This window comes from Carcharhinus amblyrhynchos, chromosome 20 (genome assembly GCF_965287045.1).
Source record: "Carcharhinus amblyrhynchos chromosome 20, sCarAmb.v2.hapA, whole genome shotgun sequence".
NCBI classification, from domain to species: Eukaryota; Metazoa; Chordata; class Chondrichthyes; order Carcharhiniformes; family Carcharhinidae; genus Carcharhinus; species Carcharhinus amblyrhynchos.
Window position 1 is genome coordinate 46724405 of NC_137343.1, and position 22179 is coordinate 46746583.

Below are 22179 nucleotides of genomic sequence, written 5' to 3' on the forward strand. Positions count from 1 at the left end.
TTATCCATATCTGTATATGCCTTGACGTCCAGAATTCATCAGGACTTCTTTGTTCCACCCTTTTGACCTTCTCTTCTCTCTTTGCATGCATCCCAGCAACATGCATCACTCAGGGTGCAAGATGGTGAATAAGTGACCTACCCCCAATCCATTCAAGTAGCTAAGAGTTACAGTTATACTGGTCAAAGCTGCACTAGTTGAAATTGGTTGAAATTGAATTAGTAAAAGTCACACTGATTGACACTGTGACTACACTCAAGAGGACCTCACAGACTGAAGCATTTTGAGTTGCCTTGAGGGCATGAATTTACTGATAGAACCCTACAGTGCAGAAAGAGGCCCTTTGGCCTATCGAGTCTGCACCAAACACAATCTGACCCAGGCCCTGCCCCCATGTCCCTACATATTATACCCACTAATCCTTCTAACCTACTCATCCCAAGACACTAAGGGGCAATTTCTTAGCATAGCCGATCAACCTAACCCGCACGTCTTTGGACTGTGGGAGGAAACCAGAGTACCTGGAGGAAACCCACGCAGACACGAGGAGAATGTGCAAACTCCACACAGACAGTGACCCAAGCCGCGAATCGAACCCAGGACCCTGGAGCTGTGAAGCAGCAGTGCTAACCCACTGTGCTACCGTGCCGCCCCACGATAACCCAACTGGTTAAAGTTTACTGGTTGAAGTTATATTGGTTAAAGTTATGGGGGTTAAGATTACGCAGGTTGAGCTAATCCTGGTTGAAGTTATATTGGTTGAGTTTGTGCTCGTCAAGTTTATATTGGTCAAAGTTACAAAGTCAGAGTTTGACAGCAACCGTGACTGTTCAGTATTTCTGCACCATTCGAGTGATTTGCTGTTGCAGGCCGGAACATCAACACTACTCACTAAAGCTGTCAGCAAGAGTTTGATTAGTTTGCCCTCTCACTCTCTGTGAAGGGGTCCACCTGTCAAGTCAGCTTCTGGTTTGATTACACAGGGTCTTTTGAACCCTGAAGGTCAGTGTGGAGGTATAAAGTTTGTCGTCAGTCCCTGGGTTCCTCCCTTGCAGTTCTTTGAGTTCACAACCCAGTTGCTACAACAAGAGGGAAACATGTGACACCTGGTCTTCACTTTTCTGTTTGCTGGTATGTAATGGAGATGGTTAATGAATGCACAGACACCGTTTGTGCACAGAGGTTGCTTAGTTCAGAACATTGACTTTTAAAATAATAATAACCTATGTCTGAATGCCTTTTCTAAAAAAAAATTGTTAAATACAACAACATCTTGAATTTATATAGCAGCCTTAGGACATCTCAAGGTGCTTTACAGGAGTGCTATCAAACAAATTCTGACATCAAGGTGCATAAGAAGATATTAGGACAGGTAAAATTAGATCAAGAGATAGATTTTAGGGGGTGTCTTAAAGTTAGAGAGAGAGGCACGAGGCAGAGAGATAATTCCAGACTTTAGGATTGTGGCCTTTGAAGACATAGCTGTCTGTGGTGGAACGATGGAAATCAGGGATGAACGAGAGACCAGGACTGTGGGAGCATGGAGATGTTGGAGGATTGTCGGGCTGGAGGAGGTTAGACAGGAAGGGAAGAGGAGAGGAGGCATTTGATAACATGGATTTCAACTTTAAAATTGAGCTGCTGCTGGAACAAGAGCTAAACCAGTTCGGTGAGTGGCTGACAGGTGTGTGGGATTTAGTATGGGTTAGACAATGATCAGCAGAGTTTTAGATGCGTTCAAGTTTACAGAAAGTGAGATGGGAGGCTGGTCAGGAAAGCACTAGAATAGTTGAGCCTAAAGGTAACAATAGCCTAATGGGAGTTTCAGCAGTGCATATGCTGAGGTAGGGTTGGGAATGGGTGGTATTGCGGAGGTGAAAGTGAGTGTAGGCACTCCAGACAAACAGTCTGGTTCAGCTTCGGACAGTGACCAAGGAGAGGGATGGATGCAGTGGCTCGGAATGGAGCTTGTGATGGGAACCAAAGACAAAGAGGGTGATTCCACCACCCCCCCCCCCCAAGAAACTAAGTGCCCAATGGACAGGAAAACGGGTGATTTTCCCACCCGCTTTTTGGACATATTTAATGGGATGAACTTCCAGCACTCTGTGCTTCACAGAGTCTCCTGGGTGGTTGACACCGGGGGGGGGGGGGGGTGCGGTTTAGGCCAACCCCACCCAAGAGGCCGACATCAGCGCACTGAGTGGGCCACTGCTCATGCGCCAATCTGTCTGTAGAGAGATTGGCACATGTGCATTGGCCTGCCCATTGTCTGCCTCCCAGTGACTTTCCTGAATTGCTAGCTTCCCTGACCCCCCTCACCTCGGGGACCAGCTCTGATTGCCAGCTATCCCTCTCCACAGCCAGCCCCGGTCACCTTTCCCACGGCCAGCCGACCCCCCACGGCCAGCCTTGAACACCCCACCCCCATAACCAGCCCTGATTGTCCTCATCCCTCCCAACTCCACTGATCCCAAATGCAGATTGCACCCCCCCCCCCATCAGTAGGTCCTGCCCCTCTGGCCCCACCCTCTTGGCACTGCCTGGTATCTGATGGGCAGTGCCTAAGGGGAACCACCCACCTCCTGACTGCTAGGGGGTGGGGGAGCCTCAATGGTCTCTGTCCCCATCAGCGAGATGATCACACCTGGTCCTTGTTGGTGGGAACCTCTCCCAGCACAGGTGGGGGGGTGGTTGGAGGTTGATAATGGCAGGGGGAAGATGTTGGCAAGCCCAAATGATACCATCCCAGGCTCGCTAATGATATGAAAATTGATTTCTGGTATGAGGCTGATTACACTGGGCCTGGGCAGTGCAATCATGCTGGTTGCAAATCCTGTTACAGGCCCCCTGCTGACATCTTACAGCCTGCTGTGCTGCTCATGCAGTGCAGTGGGTCAGGAAAATCATGCGCAATGGGTGCGATCTTACCGGCTGTTCACGCCATGCTCACTGCGGCAAAGTTGGAGAATTTTGCTCTCAGCCAAATCTCCATTCACTGCAGCCAGATGGGAAACTCCCACCCACGGGAATGGCTGTACTATCCCGGTCAATGGATTCAGACTTACCAATATTTCATTGGAGGAAATTGCTGGGATAAACAACGTGGCAAATTCAGAGCAGCGGAGTCATCCAGAGGAGTGAGGGGGGAATCGAGCTAGGAGTCTTCAATGTACATGTTCAACCTAATATTGTATTCACTGATGATACCAGGAAGAGGCAACGTGGAGGTGAGAAACAGCAAGGAGCCAGGGGATAGATCCTGAGGGGACAGCATGGGCACAAGCAGAGGAGCCAATGCAGGAAATTCTCTTGCTATCACTGGAAAGATAGAATGAAACCAGACAGATAACTACAGACAACCAGAAGATTTAAATGGCTAAACAGATATCGGAAGTCAACTTCCAATTTATTCTGCTTGACTCAGAATGCATTATTAATGTTTAGGTTCATTTTCACGGGAGTTGACTACTTTATGTATCCATATTGGAGTTGAGGCAGTGATTGTTGGTTGGCTAACACGTCACAAGAGTCCACGGCTGTGCCTGGTACCCAGAAACACATGCTTGTACCAACCAGCATTGTCAGATTGGGAACTCAAGCCAAGCACAAGAGGTGCTGTCATATCGCCAGTGCTGCATCAGCTACGTCCTGGTTGGGTGCATTGGCTATGCTAAATTCTCCCTCAGTGTATCCAAATAGGCGCTGGAGTGTGGTACTACGGATTTTCACAGTAACTTCAATTCAATGTTAATGTAAGTCCACTTATGACACTAATAAATAAATAAACTAGGAGTCAAATCCTGGACACTCCGATGAGTGTGGTCCAGTGTTGCAGAACACAACGTGCTGATACACTGGGGTTGATTTTATCATTTTCAAGCTAAGTGCTGAATCTGGGCGCAATTCAGATCCGACTTGGAAATCTGCTTTCAGGAGCCCCCATACGCACTCAGCCTGAAAAATGAACTGCGAGTCTGAACTGTGCCGTGAGCGGGGCTTAGCGCACCCAGAACGATTGGAGCTCTGAACTGTGCACGTGCAGTTAGAAAAAAAATTGAAAAAACGTGCCTGTGTCAGATTGCTCCCAGGCTGCTGAAAGTGGAGAAAGCGGCCTGGGAGCAATCAAATGACAGCGGACCCCCCCCGCCTCCTACCCCCCATCCCCCCACCAGAGATCAATTTGGCCTCCCCCAATCCCCCCCATCCCAAATGATCTGGCCCACCTCCTGCCTCCCTCCCCTACCCAGAGAACGATCCTCACTACCACCCCCCCCCCCGCCCAAGAGGTACATCTGACTTGCCTCCTCCTCCCCAACCAGAGAATGATCTGGCCTCACTCCCTCCACTCATCCTCCTAGAGAATGATCTGATCCGCCTCCCCCCCCCCCCCCCACCCCCCCCCCCCCACCCCCCCCCCCCCCACCCCCCCCACCCCCACCCCCCCCCCACCCCCCCCACCCCCACCCCCCCCCCCCCCCCCCCCCCCACCCCCCCCCCCCCCCCCCCCCCCCCCCCCCCCCCCCCCCCCCCCCCCCACCCCCCACGGATCTGAGTCAGAGAGCCATTGGAAGCTCTGAACTCACCCCTGCAGCAGCCGGAGCACCCGAAACAGTCTTTCATTCAGCAAGTCCATTTCGGCGCAAATCGGCGAATGCGGTGGTAAAGGGGGAAATGCTGATCAAGTTGAGTGGGCAGCTTATTAATTCAATTTAAATAATGCAAATACATTTAAATCACCATTCTGCCCATTTCGGGCGTGAATTGGATCGTGGCCATTCCCAGATTTCGGTAAAGTGGCCATCTGTACAGACGTGGGCACGGATCACGGTAATGACCTCACACCGGAATTTACCACATTTTGTGCATGAAGCAATGGTAAAATCAGGCCCACTGAATCAATAGTGAAGCTCAAAACAACAATGTTGACATCTTAACAGAAAGTTGTAGAATATTGTTTGTGGCATGTGAGTGTCAACCGAACCTTAATTTAGGTGGTCTTGCCTCTGAGTCAGAGGATTCACTCTGTGAGCACAGCAACATGACTGATATGCTGTCTTTTGGATAAGGTCTTGCCTACCCTCTCAGCTGGATGTGAAGGAGAGTAGCAGGGTCCTCTTCACTATACTAACCAACAATCACCCCCATTTATCTGGTCATTATCCCGCTTGTAGAACCTTCGCTTCTCGGCCTTTTGGCTAAGATCAAGTGTAGTATCGACATGCTGCACTTGGCTGAAGTCATTAGGTTACATTTCTGCTTCATTTGAAGCAGTTGTTTAAAGCAGCATCTCGGCCTTTTGGCTACAATGCAAATGAGATCAAACCTTGGAGGAGGAGCTACACCTACTCCAATCAGCTTGGATCATGTCGATCAAGCCCAAGACAGGAGGTGAGAGCCCTGTCTTGTCAGCTTGGATTGGGAATGTCCCAACTTGTTGGGACTCTGAATTGGCTTTAATTTGACTTGATTGGATTGAAATAAAGTAAACAAAAAAAACCTTGCTGTGCATGAATTGTCTGCTATGCTTCCAAACATTACATCAGTGACCATGCTTCACTAATGGCAAAACCTTTGGAGACATCTTGAGGCTATGAAAGACACTGTCGAAATGTAAGTTCTGTATGTTTGGAGCCCAGGTTTCAGTGTGGGGGATAGCCCAAGTTGATTAGTCCATTTCTACATTTCAGGTGCTCTTGGGAAAAGCTTTGGGCCCAACGCCATCTGGCAATTCCGCAGTATGATCAAGTGTGCCGTTCCAAACAGCCGCCCTGTCTTTGACTACAGTGATTATGGATGTTTCTGTGGATTTGGAGGCTCTGGAACTCCAGTTGATGAACTAGACAGGTAACGTGACCTCTTACCGTTTACTTGGGATGGAGGTTCAAAGATCACTGGAGAATGAGATGAGAATGGGTGGCATGGTGGCACAGTGGTTAGCACTGCTGCCTCACCGCGCCAGGGACCTGGGTTCGATTCCCGACTTGGGTGAAGGTCTGTGTGGAGTTTGCACATTCTCCCTGTGTCTGTGTGGGTTTCCTCCGGGTACTCCAGTTTCCTCCCACAGTCCAAAAATGTGCGGGTTAGGTGGATTGGCCATGCTAAATTGGCCCTGGTGTCAGGGGAATAGCTAGGGTAAATGTTTGGGGTTACGGGGATAGGGCCTGGGTGGGATTGTGGTCGGTGCAGACTTGATGGGCCAAATGGCCTCCTTCTGCATTGTAGGATTCTATGATTTTACGAGATGTTGTGCAAAGGAGAATCATAGTCACTGAATGAACAAAGTGGAACCAGAGAGGAGATGAAACTTCCGTGTGCCAATCATCACAGAGCAGGAGGAGTACCAGAGCCTTTAAAAAAAAATTCTTTATGGGACATGGGCATCACAAGCGAAGTCGGCATTTATTTCCCATTCCTAATTATCTCTAAATAGGTGGTGGTGATTGTGTGGTCAAGTACTCGTACCGTGCTGTTAGATTCGGACTTTGACCCAATGGTGATGAAGCAATGGTGATGTAGTCCTAAATTGGGCTAGTGTGTTACTTGGAGCTGATGATTTTCCAATGCTGTGGGTGGGGCTTAACGCGCCCAGAACAATTGGAGCTCTGAACTGCGCATGCACAGCTAGAAAAAAAATTGATAAAGCATGTGTCAGATTGCTCCATGGCTGCTGTAAGTGTAGAAAGCGGCCTGGGAGCAATCGAATAGCAGCAGACCCCCCCCCTGCCCACCGCCCACCAGAGATCCATCTGGCCTCCCCCCCCACCCTGAGAACAATCTGGCCTGCCTCCTGCCTCCCCCCGCCGCCCCGGGGAATGATCTGGCCTCCCTCCCCTCCTCATGATGTTGTGAGTCATCACTGCCATGGTGTTGAGGCAATGATTATTCTTGTCCCCTGCTGGTTCTCCACCATTCACTTCCATTGTATGCCATCCTCATCCTGCAAAACAGGATCAGTTGTTGTGTAGCACTGTGTTTGTGTTCTGAGCCTGCCATTACTGAACAGCTGCTCTATTTTAGAGGCAGAGACAGGTGGATATGTGAGTAGATGTGACTCTTGAATGCCAAGGAGCGCTGCTGGGTGAGTGACTGGAGTTTGGTATGGAGCAGAATAAAAGGCTGGTGGTGTGGCTGCTGAGAGATATCAGCTGGTATTCTCTGACCTTGCCCAAGGCTGGGATTTTCTGGTCCCGCTGCAGTGAATGGGGATTTGGCTGAGCACCAATCTCCATTCTCGCTGGCGATGATGGTGAGACTGGAGAATTCCTGCCAATGTGTGAAGATGCATTCGCTGACCTTGACTGCCGAGCTGAGGTTTCAGAATTCTTGTGGCATTGCTGCCACTGCACTCTTCATACGGAATACTTCAGATGCAAGCAACAACTTCAGAAAGTGAACTCGAAGAGAAAGGTTTAATAAAGAAACTTCATTACTCTAACACTTGGAACCATGTCCTGGGCCATACCAACTCTCCACAATTCCCATCTGCTTTCTATTTATACCAGGTTAGCTGACCACCACATCATTCTGCCATTGGTTACATTGTCTACCAGGTCAGCTGCCCCTCACAGCATGTTATTTATTGGTTATGTTATAACACACACCTCTCTGGCCGCTGCTTTTGCTGCCTTCAGTCGGTGACCCTTGAGGACCTTCTGGTTCCTTCGGGAAGCATTGCATCCCTCTTGTTGGTCATCTCAACAGTTAACCCCCTCAGCTGTGCATCTCTCCAATGTTCAATTTCCTATGTTTTAAACTCCAGCAGCATTATTCACTGCAGCTTCCCTGTCAGAGGGACAACCTGCCTTGGAGAAGAGCAGGATGGTTGCTTCTTGTGCAGTCGATGATTGGAACCCTCCCCCTGACCCCCAACTGTACAAAGAGGACAGCAGCAGCACAGGGCTGTAATCATGGTAATGAGGTGGAAACACCAAGTCTTTGTCCTCCCTATCTCCAAGGGAATAGGCTGCGAACTGCAATGCCAAAAAAATGAAACAATAAATATAATTCTTAGCCCATGGCATCCATCAGTATCTGATAAGCAAACCCACAGGTTAATGATTTGTATGGAGATTTTTTTGTCAAAAGCAGCAGGGCAACTGGGTTTCATTTATAAAGCAAATGTGAGTTAATTTAAGCTTTGCTGCAATTTAATTTTCAATTCTGGATGAGTTTAAATTGATTTGTCGGGTGAAAAATGTGTATATTTTCAGTGTTTTGATGAGGGTTGATGTGTGTACATGGACTTGCAAAAGGTGCTGGACAAATCATAGCAGAATAGGCTTGCCAGCAAAGCTGAAGCCCATGGAATAAACGAGAAAGCAGCAGCATAGATATGAAACTGGCTGAGTGACAGGAAACGGGGAGTAGTGGTTATTAGTGGTTGTAGAAGGCAGACAGTGCAGTCTCTCAGGGGTCGGTGCTGGACCCACTGATTTTCTTGACCTAGATTAATGGTTTGGGTGCACAGAACTTGGAAGTATTGCGAACTACGAGGAGGATAGCGATAGAGTTCAAAAGAACGTAGGCAGGCTTATCGCGTGGACACATGGTGGATGAAATCTCATGCAGACACCTGGGAAATTATGTACTTTTGTCGGAAGAATGAGGAGACACAATATAATATAAATGGTGCAATTCTAAAGGAAATGCAGGAAGAGAGAGACCGGGGGGGGCGGAATTTATGCACAAAATCATTAAAGGTGGCAGGAAGATTGAAAAAGTAGTTAATAAAGCATATGGAATACTGGGTTTTATAAAAGGGACAGAAGGAAGATACAAACTCTGATGTTTTTCTAGGCTGGCATGGTGGCACAGTGGTTGGCACTGCTGCCTCACAGCTTGAGGGACTCGGGTTCAATTCCAGCCTGGGGTCACTGTGTGGAGTTTAAATTAAAGTTAAGTTTATTTATTTGTCACACGTAGGCTTATATTAACACTGCAATGAAGTTACTATGTAAATCCCTAAGTTGCCACACTCCAGCACCTGTTTGGGTACACTGAGGGAGAATTTAGCATGGTCAATGCACCCTAACCAACACGTCTTTCAGACTGTGGGAGGAAACCAGAGCACCCAGAGAAAATCCACGCAGACACAGGGAGAACATGCAGACTCTGCACAGGTAGTGACCCAAACTGGGAATCAAACCCAGGTCCCTGGCGCTGTGAGACAGCAGTGCCAACCACCATGCCACTGCATCATCCCAAGTTCACATTTCTACCTGTTCAGCATGGGTTTCCTCCCAAACTCCAAAGATGGGCAGGTTGGGTTGATTGGCAAAATTGATGCTAAAATTGACCTTAGTGTCGGGGGATTAACAGGGTAAATAAGTGGGATTACAGGGATAGGGCCTGAGTGGGATTGTGGTCAGTGCAGACTTGATGGGCCAAATGGCCTCCTTCAGCACTGTAGGGATTCTATAAAAGCAAGGAAGTTATGATAACGTTTATCGATCACTGGTCTGGACACACACTTTAGGGAAGATGTGAAGATTGAGAGAAGATGCATGTAAGATTTACAAGCATGGTTCCAGGGATGAGGGAACTCAGTTATGAGGGTAGATTGGAGAAGCTGGGCTTGTTATGTTTTGAGAAGAGAAGGTCGAGAGGGGTTTGGTAGAAGTATTCAAAATTATGACGGCTCCAGACAGAGTTGATAGAGAGAAATGTTCTCCTTGTCAGGAACAGTCATATGGACTGGAAATGTTAACTCTCACTCCATAGATGCTGCCAGACCTGCTAAATTAATCCAGCATTTTCTGTTTTTATTTCATTTCCTTCTTTCCCTGGTCAAGAAGCTAAAGCAGGCAAACATTAAGAAAGGATAGGTCCACTCAAGGACAGAGGAGGGATTTATGTGTAAAGCTAGAGGAAGTGGGTGAGGCCCTTAACGAATACTTAGCATCGGTATTCACAAAGGAGAAGGACATGGTGGATGGTGAGTCTAGATAGGGATATGTTGGTAATCTAGGGCATATTGATATAAAAAAGGAGGTGGTGTTGGGTATTTAAAAAAGCATTAAGGTGAACAAATCCTCTGGACCACAGATGGGATCTATCCCAGAATCCTGAGGGAGACAAGGGACCTTATACTTCTATCTTGGTATCCTCTTCAGTCACAGGAGAGGTCCCAGAGAACTGGAGAACAGCCAATGCGGGTTGCTTTGTTTAGGAAGGGCAACTGGGATAATCCAGGAAATTACAGGTTGGTGAGCCTTACATCCGTGATAGGGAAACTATTGGAGAAGATTCTTCGGATTTACTCCCATTTGGACTTATTAGCGATAGGCAGCATGGGGCTTTGTGCGGGGTTGAGCTTTTCGAGGAAGTGACATAAGCAATTGATAAGGGCAGGGTATGGATGTTATTTACATTCACCTTAGCAAGGTCTTTGACAAGGTCCCTCATGGCAGGCTGATACAGAAGGCGAAGTTAGATGGGATCCACAGTGAGCTGGTAAAATGGATATGGGACTGGCTTAGTCATAGAAGACAGACGGTAATGACAAAAGAATGTTTTTTTGACTGGAGATCTGTGACTGGTGGTGTTCCGCAGGGATCAGTGCTGCGACCTCTGTTGTTTGTAATGCATATTTGATTTATTATTGTCACATGCATTGTGATACAATGAAAAGTATTGTTTCTTGCACGCGACAAAGACAAAACATTCCATTCATAGGAGAGAAGGAAAGGAGAGGGTGCAGAATACAGAGTCAGAACGAGAGTTGAAGAAAGAATTTGAAGAATACTGGGACAGCTCGCAAGAAGACGCCACGCTCTGGCACCATCTTTTTTTTATATAAATGATTTGTTTTCACTTGAACATCGGAGACTGAGGGGCAACCTGATAAAAGTTTACAAAATTGAGAGGCATGGATAGAATGGATACTCGGAGTCTTTTTCCCAGGGTAGAAATGTCAGTTACTGGGGAACATAGGTATAAAGTAAAAGGAGAAAATTTTAAAGGAGATGTGAGAGGCAAGTTTTTTTACACAGAGGGTGGTAAGTGACTGGAATGTGCTGCCCGAGGAGATGGTAGAAGCATATAAAATAGCAACGTTTGAAAGACATCTTGACAGATACATGAATGGCGGGGAATAGAGAAATATGAACATAATAAGAACATAAGAAATAGGAGCAGGAGTAGGCCATCCAGCCCTTCGAGCCTGCCCCGCCATTCAATAAGATCATGGCTGATCTGTCGCTGCTCAGTTCCACTTTCCCGCCTTCTCCCCATAACCCTTAATCCCCTCTCCTATCAAAAACCCATCAACCCGCGTCTTAAAAATATTTAGCGAGGCAGCCTCCACCACTTCAACGGGCAGAGAATTCCAGAGATTCACCACCCTTTGAGTGAAGAAGTTCCTCCTCAACTCCGTTCTAAACTGCCCCCCTTTTATCTTGAGGCTGTGCCCCCTAGTCCTATTGTCTTTTTTGAGCGGGAAGAGTCTTTCCACCTCTATCCTATCCATCCCATTCATCATCTTATACGTCTCAATGAGATCTCCTCTCATTCTTCTAAACTCCAACGAGTACAAGCCCAGTTTATTCAGCCTCTCCTCATAGCTCAACCCCCTCAACTCCGGTATCAGCCTAGTAAACCTCCTCTGCACTCCCTCCAAGGCCAAAATATCTTTGCGCAGGTGCGGCGCCCAAAAATGCACACAGTACTCCAGTTGCGGCCTCACCAATGCCCTATACAGCTACAGCAAGACCTCCCTACTTTTATATTCAATCCCCTTCGCTATGAAGGCCAGCATCCCATTCGCCTTCCTGACCACCTGCTGCACCTGCAAGCTGGGTTTTTGCGACTCATGCACAAGGACCCCGAGGTCCCTCTGCACCGTCGCCTGCTGCAGTTTTTCTCCTCGTAAGTAATAGTCCTTCCTACCATTTTTCCTACCAAAGTGGACCACCTCACACTTGCCAACATTAAATTCCATTTGCCATTTCCTGGCCCATTCGCCCAGCCTATCTAGATCCTTCTGCAGACTCTCCACACCCTCTGCACAATTTGCCGTTCCCCCAATCTTGGTGTCATCAGCAAATTTCGACACCCTACACTCGGTTCCCTCCTCCAGATCATCTATATAAATGGTAAAAAGCTGAGGCCCCAGCACCGACCCCTGGGGCACTCCACTAGTCACCATCCGCCAATCCGAATAGCACCCGTTGACCCCCACTCTCTGTCTCCTATTTGACAACCAATCCTCTATCCACGCTAACACCCTACCCCCAACTCCATGTCCCTCGACCTTCTGCAATAACCTCTTGTGAGGCACTTTGTCAAACGCTTTCTGAAAATCTAGAAAGACCACATCCACCGGCTCTCCTCTATCCACCGCCCTAGACACATCCTCATAGAACTCCAGTAAATTTGTCAGACACGACTTCCCTTTAATGAAACCGTGCTGCGTCTGCCCTATCAAGCAATTCCCTTCAAGATGCCTCGCAATTTCCTCCTTAATGACAGATTCTAACATTTTACCTACCACAGACGTTAAACTAACCGGCCTATAATTCCCCGCCTTTTGCCTGGCACCCTTCTTAAACAACGGCGTAACATTAGCCGTTTTCCAATCATCCGGCACTTCCCCGGAATCCAGCGACGTTTGGAAAATAACCACCAAGGCATCCACTATCACCTCCGCCATTTCTTTCAGAACCCTCGGATGCATTCCATCCGGTCCTGGGGACTTGTCCACAATCAGCCCCTCCAGTCTGTCGAGCACCGCCTTTCTAGTAACAGTAATGTCATTAAGACCCTCCAGTCCTACCACCTTTCTATCGCTAACACCCGGCAAATTATTCACGTCCTCCTCCGTGAAGACAGAAACAAAAAAGTTATTCAATACCTTAGCCATATCCCCATCCCCTACCACTAGGTCCCCTTTCTCATCCTCTAAAGGACCAACATTCACCCTAGCCAGCCTCTTCCTTTTTATATATTTATAAAAACTCTTGCTATCCTTTTTTATATTAAGCGCTAGCCCAGCTTCATAGTTTCTCCTACCCTTCCTTATCAACTTCTTTGTCAATCTTTGTTGACATTTAAACCTCTCCCAATCCTCTTCTCGCCCACTACTCTTAGCTACTCTAAATTCCTCCGCTTTTAGTTTAACACTTTCCTTCACCTCCTTTGTTATCCACGGCTTATTACCTCTCCTCCTACTATCCTTTTTGACCATCGGAATAAATTTCCGTTGAGCACCAAGAAAGATCTCCTTAAAGATCCTCCACTGCTCCTTAACAGACCCTCCCTTCAACGCGCTCTCCCAGTCCACATTCTCCAATTCTTCTCTCATCCTACCGTATTTCCCTCTATTCAAACAAAGGACGCGTGTCCGGGAACCCACTTTCTCCTCCTCCATCTGCACCAGAAACTCCACCATACAATGATCACTCTCCCCAAGAGGATCCTTCACCACAAGGTCCCTAATTCTACCCGCTTCATTACATAGCACCAGATCCAAGATAGCTCGCTCCCTCGTCGGCTCCAACACACACTGTTCGAGGAAGCTATCCCGGCAGCATTCCAAGAACTCTTCCTCGAGCCCCCCACGTCCAACATGGGTCGACCAATCAATATGCAGATTGAAATCCCCCATAACTACGGCCGTCCCATTCCTGCACGCCGCACTTATTTGCGCGTTAACAGCCCGCCCCATCTCCAGATCATTATTCGGGGGCCTATAGACGACACCCACCAGCGTCTTCCTCCCTTTGCTGTTCCTAATCTCCACCCACAACGATTCCACCCTCTGCTCCTTGGCTCCAATATCATCCCTTGCTATCACCGTGATGCTATCCTTAATCAGCAGAGCTACGCCCCCCCCTTTTCCCTCCTGTCTATCCTTCCTAAACACTTGATAGCCCTGTACATTCAGCTCCCAGTCCCTGTCACCCTGCAGCCACGTCTCTGTAATGGCCACCAGATCGTATCCATTTGTGTCGATCTGCGCCATCAGCTCATCCACTTTATTCCGAATGCTTCGTGCATTCAGATAAAGTGCTTTCATCCCAGCCTTCAACTGGACCCTATTTGCCGCAACGCCACCAACTATACTCACGCCCCCTACTCCCTCTATTATTGGGACATCCTCGGCCTCTTCCCTTACATGTACACTCTCCTTAACTTTAGACCTCGTAAGGTCACCTACCCTCACACCCTCCCCCCCCCTAATTAGTTTAAAGCCCTGTCTACAGTCCTCTTTACTCGATTCGCCAGCACTCTGGTCCCAGCACGGTTCAGACCAACCCCATCCCTCCCGAACAGGTCCCACCTACCCCAATACTGGTGCCAATGCCCCATAAATTCAAACCCATTCCTCCCACACCAATCCCTGAGCCACCCATTCACTTCCTTAATCCTGTCAACCCTACGCCCATCTGCACACGGTTCAGGCAGTAGCCCAGAGATAACCACCTTGTTGGTTCTACTTTTTAATTCCATTCCAAGCTTTTCATACTCCCTCCCCAGATCCTCAGTCTGCATTTTGCTTACGTCGCCGGCACCCACATGTACCACAACGACCGGATTCTCACCCTCCCACTCCAGGTTCCTCTGCAGCCCAGCTGCGACATCCCGTACCCGAGCACCAGGCAGACAACACACCCTTCTGTGCACTTTGTCATTGTGACAAAGGACAGTGTCAATACCCTTCACCCCATTATCCCCAATAACTACTACGTTCCTTTTCCTTTTCTCTTTGCCTATGCCCTGCTGCAGCACTGTACCGTGTGCAGCTTGCTCACCAACCTCACCTGCCTCGTTCTCGTCCAACTTGGAAGCAAGAACCTCAAACCTGTTATGCAGATTAAGAGGCTGAGGCCTCCGCTCCTCACCCCCCTTCCTCTTCCCAGTAGCCCCCTCTTGTCCCTGACCCTTAGAGTTAGCCAGTCTAGCGGGGGTGGATGTCACTTGCACCCCATTGACAATGGCACCCTCTCTCCCCTTGATGAGCCTCGGTGTCTGTAGCTCAGAGGCCAGCTCATTTACCCTGAGCTGGAGCTCCTCCAGCAACCTGCACTTACTGCAGACATGGTCACTGGGATGAACCCTAGGGTCCACCAGTTCCCACATCATACAGAAACCACACATCACATGCCCCTCCATTATTTACTGTAGTAGTTTTGAAAAAATTTTTTTTTTTTTTTGTTTTTTTTTTGCTTTTTTTTTGTTTTTCAAATGAACTCACCTGGCCTTTTTTCTTTCCAGCCCTTTTTGATATTAAGCCCTAGTAGCTCACTCTGCTTCCCTCTCACTCCGCTGCCCGCTCAGACGCTGCCCGCTGTCTACACCAGGCCTCCTTTTAAACCTGGCGCTGATTTAAATCTGATGGCCCACAACTGCCTGCTAACCACTCCCTCAGAATTCTTAAAGCAGTAAATACAATAAATAAATGCTTTAAACAGTTCTACAAAGAACAAAGTGCTTTAAACTTATTTTAAACTGGTTTTTAACAGGTAAAATCTTAGCTGTCTCTCTGCTCCTTCACTCGTCTGCTCCAGCAAAATATGGAAAGTGTAGTGGCAAAAGGTCTTTAGTTTAAGAAGGTGTCGTATGTTGGTACAGGCTTAGTGGGCCGAAGGGCTTGTTCCTGTGCTGTACAGTTCGTTGTTTTTCATTCCTGCCAATTAAGATCACTCCTAATCTCACTACTCGAATAGAGAGCAACATAGTGGCGTGGGACAACCACTCCTCGAATTCTGAGTAGGGGAAGCACCTGATCACTGCTCAATATAATGTTATAGTCAACACAACATTGGGCCTGTCAATATAATAACATTGCCTCTCAACCCCTGACCTGCTCCAGTACACACAGTGGCTAGTTCAGTTCAGTTTCTCACCGATGGATATTGAAAGAGGATATGGAAATTCCATCGATCATCAAGGGAGTTGGTTTGATTAATTTGGCCATGTCGCTGTTTATGCCCCACGTAAGCCACATCTCAATGTATTTTATCTAACCCGATCAAAATATTCCTTGTTGATCTTGAATGCACCTTCACTATTCACCTCAACTACTCTGTACGGTTGGGACTTCAACATTCTAACCTCTGTAGCTTTGATCTTTCCAACAAGTGGCGATATCTTCTGTACATTTACCCTAACAAACTCCTTCATAATTTTATAAACCCCAATCAGATCACCCCATGGCTTTCTCTTTTGTAGGAAAGTGGGATTAAGGATTGGACTGTGAATCCACAGGTGACATACTGGTGTTTTGGACAGGATTGGGCAAGACTGGGGAGCTGGGATGAGGGGAATTGTGGACACCAATGTGTACTACAGCTCCATGCAATTGCAGGTCAGGGCACAACTGCCGAGTGATAAGGTTTCTCTGAATTTAGTCAATCCCAATTATTTCCATCCCCTAACTCCATGTGAACCTCACTGTTGGATTCAGTTTTAGTTGGATTCGAATGCCTGTAAATTGAGATTGTAAATTGGAATCTGAATCCAGAGTTGGGAAGCTGATTATTTTGATGCCCATTTTCAGAGGGAGCTGCTCCTCATGGTGACTAACACGTTTCTCCCTATGTATTAATTCAGATGCTGCCACGTCCATGATCACTGCTATGGAGAAACCAGCAAGGTTAAGGAATGCAGGCCAATCTATGATAACCCTTACACCAAGTTGTACAAATACTCCTGTTCTAGTGGCATAGCCACCTGTGACAGTAAGTATTTCTCCCCTTAATCTTCTACCATTCCGACTGTCGTATTGTCCAGCACAACAAATCCTCACCTGTTGGCCATCCATCAGTGGATGGAAATAAGTTGGAATATTATTAAATATTATTAATGAGCTCAGGACGCTGTTGTCCAAGCTCACTTGCCTTGGTGGCCTTCCATAGGGAAGGTTCTCTTCAGCGAAGATCATGTGTGGTCCAATCAACAGAGACCAGGTGAGATGGCCTCACCAGTGGAACTGGAGGCCATTGAGGGCCCCCCCCCTCCCGGGAGGTCAGGAGGAGGGAGGTGCCCCTTAGGCAATGACAGCCTGGCACTACCAGTCTGTCATGTGGGCAGTGCCAACCTCACATCCTTGCACTAGCCACTGGGTACCCTGGCACTGCCAGCCCAGCACCCATCGGACCCCATTGGGTACCGGGCAGTGCCAAGGGGCAGGGCCAACTGAGGGGACAGGACAAGATGGGGCAAGCACTTCTGCACACTCCGCAACAGTGTTTGTTGGGGGAAGATGGGATCTCCCTGCATACTCTGCAACAGCAATTGATGGTGGGAGAGTTGCAATTGTTCTGGGCGGGGAAGGGGGGGATCCTTGATTGTTCTGGGCAGGGGGGTAGCAATCGCTCTTGGCAGGGTTTGACAATTGGCCATGGGGCCCCGCGGAGCAGGGAATGGGATAATCAACCACAAAGGCCTGCTTAGCAGCAGAGGCAGTGACAGAAACCTACACATGCACAATGGCACCCGCTGCTGCCTTCTTTTGGGCAATTTAGGTCCAGCCCACTCCCCCTGCTGGCGGATTTCAGGTTTTGTCTGATTTTATTGCCAGAATCAGGTAAGATTCGATTTTTAAGTCGCCCAAAAAGACGGTGTGAATTTCTCCCATTTTTACGCTCATTTGGGACCGCGAATATTTTTGGGTAAGATCACCCCCAATGGTTTTAGTATGAACTTTACTTTTTCCTGATGTAACTTTGAAAGCCAATGAAGCTGAAGGCAGTGAATTCGTGGAAAAAAGGTGTTGTATATTAGCATCCGTCTATTTAGAATCATCTATTTTTCCATTAGTGTTATCTCAGTTGATATGAAACAGTATGACCTCTGGACTTGATGCCAAAACCTTCCACTAAAGTTTAGAGAATTTGGGTTTCATAGGAGGATTTTCACTCAACTCTAAATTGTTGTATTAATTATTTACATAAAAGTCTCTCTCTCTCTCAACCTTTCCGCACCTGACAATGTGTAGGTCAGACTTTCATCCGTTTCTGTAACTAATTATTCCTGGAACAAGCTGCTAGCCTGTCGCCACAGACTTACCGTTTGAACAACACTACACCAGACCAGGCATAGCCACACACAAACACAGGGCGGGACTTTATGGTCTCGCTCATCCCGAAACCGTAAAATCCCACCTGAGGTCAATGGACCTTCTCATTGTCCACCCCTTGCCCATGCCGATTCCCGTGGCAAACGGGCTATAAAATTCTGGCTCGAACACAAACTAAGGGACAATTTAGCATGGCCAATCCACCTAACCCGCAAGTCTTTGGGAGGAAACAGGAACACCTGGCAAAAGTCTATGCAGACACAGGGAGAACATGCAAACTCCACATAGACACCCAAGACTGGAATTGAACCAGGTCCCTGGTGCTGTGGGGCAGCAGTGCTAACCATTATGCTACCATGCTGCCCTAATAACACCTAGCATTGATCATTTTTAAACTCTGTAAATACATTTTATTAAAGCAACAACCCCAGTCTGATCTGTGAAAAGGAAACCATACTGAATTGTCCAGTTATTATACTAAACAATGCTGAACCATTTTCTTAAATTGTAAAGATATTCCTAATTCCTCCCATTTCCCTGTTCTTGGTTAGTCATTGTCAGGTTAAAGATACAACATAAAATTGCTCTAAATACAGGGTAAGGTTCATGGGTATCTGAAAATCAGGTTAACATTCAAGTTGAAGACTTTTCACCCGATATTGGAACTAGAAGATATGTATGTTCTATAAATAATGGCTGGTTAACTTAAAAGTCCAGGCTGCTGACTCCTTTCACTGAGAGGTGGTAAGTTAATTTAATAGCCAATTGCAAGAATAGGACAAAACTGTGGGTGTTGATATTCAATGAGGGATGGGTATAGAAGGCCAAACAACCTTTTCCTGTGCCAACAAAATTCTTAAAAGTCTATATATATGTTACGCCGTTGTTTAAGAAGGGTGCCAGGCAAAAGGCGGGGAATTATAGGCCGGTTAGTTTAACGTCTGTGGTAGGTAAAATGTTAGAATCCGTCATTAAGCAGGAAATTGCGAGGCATCTTGAAGGGAATTGCTTGATAGGGCGGACGCAACACGGTTTCATTAAAGGGAAGTCGTGTCTGACAAATTTACTGGAGTTCTATGAGGATGTGTCTAGGGCAGTGGATAGAGGAGAGCCGGTGGATGTGGTCTTTCTGGATTTTCAGAAGGCGTTTGACAAGGTACCTCACAAGAGGTTATTGCAGAAGGTCAGGGGACATGGAGTTGGGGGTAGGGTGTTAGTGTGGATAGAGGATTGGTTGTCAAATAGGAGGCAGAGAGTGGGGGTCAATGGGTGCTATTCGGATTGGCGGTTGGTGACTAGTGGGGTGCCCCAGGGGTCGGTGCTGGGGCCTCAGCTATTTACCATTTACATAGATGATCTGGAGGAGGGAACCGAGTGCAGGGTGTCGAAATTTGCTGATGACACCAAGATTGGGGAAAGGCAAATTGTGCGGAGGGTGTGGAGAGTCTGCAGAAGGATCTAGATAGGCTGGGCGAATGGGCCAGGAAATGGCAAATGGAATTTAATGTTGGCAAGTGTGAGGTGGTCCACTTTGGTAGGAAGAATGGTAGGAAGGACTATTACTTACGTGGCGAAAAACTGCAGCAGGCGACGGTGCAGAGGGACCTCGGGGTCCTTGTGCATGAGTCGCAAAAACCCAGCTTGCAGGTGCAGCAGGTGGTCAGGAAGGCGAATGGGATGCTGGCCTTCATAGCGAGGGGGATTGAATATAAAAGTAGGGAGGTCTTGCTGCAGCTGTATAGGGCATTGGTGAGGCCGCAGCTGGAGTACTGTGTGCAGTTTTGGGCGCCGCACCTGCGCAAGGATATTTTGGCCCTGGAGGGAGTGCAGAGGAGGTTTACTAGGCTGATACCGGAGTTGAGGGGATTGAGCTATGAGGAGAGGCTGAATAAACTAGGCTTGTACTCGTTAGAGTTTAGAAGAATGAGGGGAGATCTCATTGAGACGTATAAGATGATGAATGGGATGGATAGGATAGAGGTGGAGAGACTCTTCCCGCTCAAAAAAGACAGTAGGACTAGGGGGCACAGCCTCAAGATAAAGGGGAGGCGGTTTAGAACGGAGTTGAGGAGGAACTTCTTCACTCAAAGGGTGGTGAATCTCTGGAATTCTCTGCCCGTTGAAGTGGTGGAGGCTGCCTCACTAAATATTTTTAAGAAGCGGGTTGATGGGTTCTTGATAAGAGAGGGGATTAAGGGTTATGGGGAGAGGGCGGGAAAGTGGAACTGAGCCACAACAGATCAGCCATGATCTTATTGAATGGCGGGGCAGGCTCGAAGGGCTAGATGGCCTACTCCTGCTCCTATTTCTTATGTTCTTATGTTCTTATATACACAAATAAAAAGACTTCTGGCCCTGCCAATGGCCCAGTGCTTCGCCCACACAAGTCCCATCACAACATGGTCAGAAAATCCTGATCTCAATCTCCTTCAGAGTATCAGAAACTTAACGGAGAAATAAAGGTAACGTGACTTCTGGTTTCCGTGGTTAGAAATCTGGACAATCTCTGTGAACACTGAAGATAGACTTTGCACCAAATGAAATTGGCCTTGGTACAAGATCTGGTTCTAAAGTGCTTTAGACTTCGTTCCTTTCGTCTCTCTGCAGCTGATAACAGTCCCTGTGAAGCCTATGTCTGTGAATGTGATCGGCAAGCAGCCATGTGCTTTGCTAAAGCACCGTACAATGAAGAACATAAACACCTGGACACAGAGAAACACTGTGCCTAAAACCATGACACGAACACATGGGGCAAAGAATGAATAAAGCTCAATCTCAATTTCACTTTCTATTCCACTTCTTTGAATTCATTAAATCGTGACTCGTACATGCCAAAGAAATTAAACAATTTAAAAACATCAAAATTAAACAGAAGTATCTCTGAATAAACCCAGGGTTACCGTTTCTGGCATCAGAATATGCTAAAATCCTGATTATTACATTTGAATTTCAAGAATTTTACTGTTGCTTTTGGACCACATTCCACAATGCAATAGAATTTTATGCAAAAATTGTTTCCAGAGAACGGCAGCAGTTCTAAACTAAACTGAGATCTCTCAGTGCGCAGTATAACTGCTGTCCATTCATTCTACACTCTGAGAAACCAGAATGAATGAATGAAAGGTGGTATTATGTGTTGTTTGCTGTGTAATTAAGTGCACTGTAATTCCAGCCCACATTCTGTTCTGAAATAGTCATGGAACCATAGAATTCCTGCAGTGCAGAAGAGATCATTCAGCCCACCTATTCTGACAGGGTCCCTTACTTGTCCCTTACTTGCAACTTGTTCCAGCTCTCTCTCCACCCTATCCCCATAACACCACACATTTACCATGGCTAATCCACCTGACTTAGACACCTTGAGACACAAAGCGGTGATTTACCATGACCAGTCGACCTCATCTACACATCTTTGGACTGTGGAAGGAAACTGGAGCACCCGGACAAAAAAACCACGCAGACACGGGGAGAAAGTGCAAACTCCACACAGACACCAAAGGCCAGAATTGAATCCAGATCCCTGGCTTTGTGGGGCAGCAGCACTAACCTCTGTACCACCATGCTGTCAAAAGAAGGGCTTTGCGTTGATTGGGAATCAAAACCAGGCCTTCCACGTGGCAGGCGAGAATCCTACCACTGAACCATCAATACACACAGCATGCCAGTCCGTAAAACAGAGTCTGAAAATAAAATTGTCAATATGATGACTATTAATTAACACTGAAAATTCTTCAAACTCACGCATTTGATTAATTTTCCAACACAGACTGATTTTCAGGGGCCAGGAAAAATACTTGTTGAATTTCGGTACAGGTGACAATCATATTATTGTGGAAGATGTGAAGAGAAAATAAAAAGTACTGTTAAAAATGAAGAGCAGAAGGAAAATATAGTGGATTAGGTCTATAATGAAAGAAAGCAAGATTTATATTTATATAGCACCTTTTAAGAACTCAGGGTATCCAAAAGCAGCTTACACCAAATCACTACTTTTGGAATGTAGACACAGTTTTAGCGCAGGAAATGCTGTAACCAAATTGTGCACAGCAGCCTCCCACAAACAGCAACTAAATAAATGACCAGATATACAGATGGCAATTTACCTCAACCATTTAAACCTAGATGAACACAGCAAATTTCTGGCCTTGGGTTAAGTT

At 47.1% G+C, this 22179-nt stretch overlaps 1 protein-coding gene and 1 non-coding gene across 2 annotated transcripts; both read left to right on the forward strand.

The window, feature by feature from the left end:
- Nucleotides 1-1097: 1097 nt before the first annotated feature.
- On the forward strand, nt 1098-20751 carry LOC145355996 (phospholipase A2, minor isoenzyme-like). Its single transcript, XM_080208552.1, is given in 4 exon segments — nt 1098-1131; nt 5691-5847; nt 16555-16682; nt 20630-20751. Coding segments are annotated over 4 exon segments (441 nt in total).
- LOC145356218 (U2 spliceosomal RNA) lies at nt 5179-5370 on the forward strand. Its single transcript, XR_013889085.1, has one exon. It is a non-coding gene; the product is annotated as a U2 spliceosomal RNA (small nuclear RNA).
- Nucleotides 20752-22179: the final 1428 nt, after the last annotated feature.